Here is a 1,526-nt window from a genome sequence, read left to right as displayed (position 1 = left end):
ATCCCATTCACTGTCATCACTATCACTGTCACTGTCATTTTCATTGGGAATTTCTTCTTCTACCACAAGTTTCCTCCTGCTTCTTCTAAGCTCATGTCCAACATTTAGTCCCACTGGTGGAACACTGCTACTCCCTTCATTGCTGCTCCCTGCATGACATTGGTTCAATCTGCCTTTGTGAGCTTTCACCTTAAACCTGGGACTTCCTCTTATTCCACTGCTAAACCCATGAGATTTAGGGCTTAGTACAAGAGGTAGCTCAGGTGTACCACTAACATGAATATCATCCATTACATTGTCAAAGGCCATATCTTTGTGATCAACAAACAACTGAAACAACTGAATTTTGGAACAACTGCTGTCATGTGCAAAGTGTCAGTGTCACAGTCCACAATCCGCAGTCCGTCGGCTAAATTCTTTCCAGGCAGTAACTAGTAAATAACATGCTTAGATTGGTCACTATATCCCAGTTGCTGCATAAAATCAGTGAGCCAGAGAGGAGACCATGTATCTACTTCGCAACCATCGAACAGAGCAACTTTACCATCGACATACGTCTTCGATCGGCCAAATCCGCAGAAAAATCCACTATAGTTGATTTCTACGGTAAAAACCTCCTCTTGTGCTCCTAGGTATCGAGGGATTCAGTCAAATACTACCATTGATTCGAGCTAAATCGAAATCCACGGAAAAAGAGGATCCAGGGTTAGGGTTATGGGCAACACACTGACCGTATCGTGGAGGAGGATCTCCAGGTCGCCGATGCACGGGCGCCATCCTAGCGGCGCCGCCGCCGGACAAGCGCCTACGATGGCCGCCTGCCTCTTCTCACCGGACCGCCGCCGTCGATCTCCCCTGTTTCGCCAGAGCAGAGAGAGGTGGGGAAGAGGAGAGGAAAGGACTACGGTTGTGGAGAGATTAGGGTTGGGGGGCTCTTTTGAAAAAATGCACGGCTGGTCGTTATCCCGCGTGGGCCCTCGAGTCGACGTGGCAGCGGTCAAAGCGCCACGCGAGCTGGTCAGCGGCGGACAGTCGAAATTAGGACCTCGGGTGAACAACTTAGAAAGATTTAAGACCCAGATGTGCATTTTGAAAGAATTAGGACCCAGTCGACACTTTTGAGAAAGAATTAGGACCGCACTTGCATTTTACTCTTCATGAAAACTTCGCCGTCTGAATTCCTAGCAAAGGACTTGGGCAGACCGACCGACCGGCCGACCGATCTGAACACGGCGGCTCCGGTCAGTCCCCTCCACTCTCCGCTCTAGTCGTCTTCCCTCCCTCCCGAGCTCCATAAAATAAGGCGTGGAAGCTACTCGTTGCCGGCAGCTTCCTCCACCCCCTCTCCCCCTCTCCCTCCCCTCCCCCACCCTCTCCCCGATCCACCGACCCCCGGGGGTCTCGCGGCCGATGGCGGGGCCGATCCGCGTCACCATGGAGGTGGGCGCCGACGGCGTCGCGCTCATCACCATCTGCAACCCGCCGGTCAATGCTCTGCACCCCATCAGTGAGCGACGCCCCTCCTC

General features: G+C 52.8%; 1 protein-coding gene across 1 annotated transcript in view; it reads left to right on the top strand.

The window, feature by feature from the left end:
- Positions 1 to 1,218: 1,218 nt before the first annotated feature.
- The window catches only part of LOC119279323 (peroxisomal fatty acid beta-oxidation multifunctional protein-like), a 9,629-nt gene continuing 9,321 nt past the window's right edge, over positions 1,219 to 1,526 (top strand). Inside the window, exon 1 of the mRNA XM_037560597.1 lies at positions 1,219 to 1,518. Coding sequence (XP_037416494.1) covers positions 1,411 to 1,518 — 108 coding nt within the window. The 5' untranslated portion in view covers positions 1,219 to 1,410. The remainder of the gene's footprint in view (positions 1,519 to 1,526) is intronic.

Source organism: Triticum dicoccoides, chromosome 3B, assembly GCF_002162155.2.
Source record: "Triticum dicoccoides isolate Atlit2015 ecotype Zavitan chromosome 3B, WEW_v2.0, whole genome shotgun sequence".
NCBI classification, from domain to species: domain Eukaryota; kingdom Viridiplantae; phylum Streptophyta; class Magnoliopsida; order Poales; family Poaceae; genus Triticum; species Triticum dicoccoides.
This window is presented reverse-complemented; position numbering and strand designations above follow the sequence as displayed.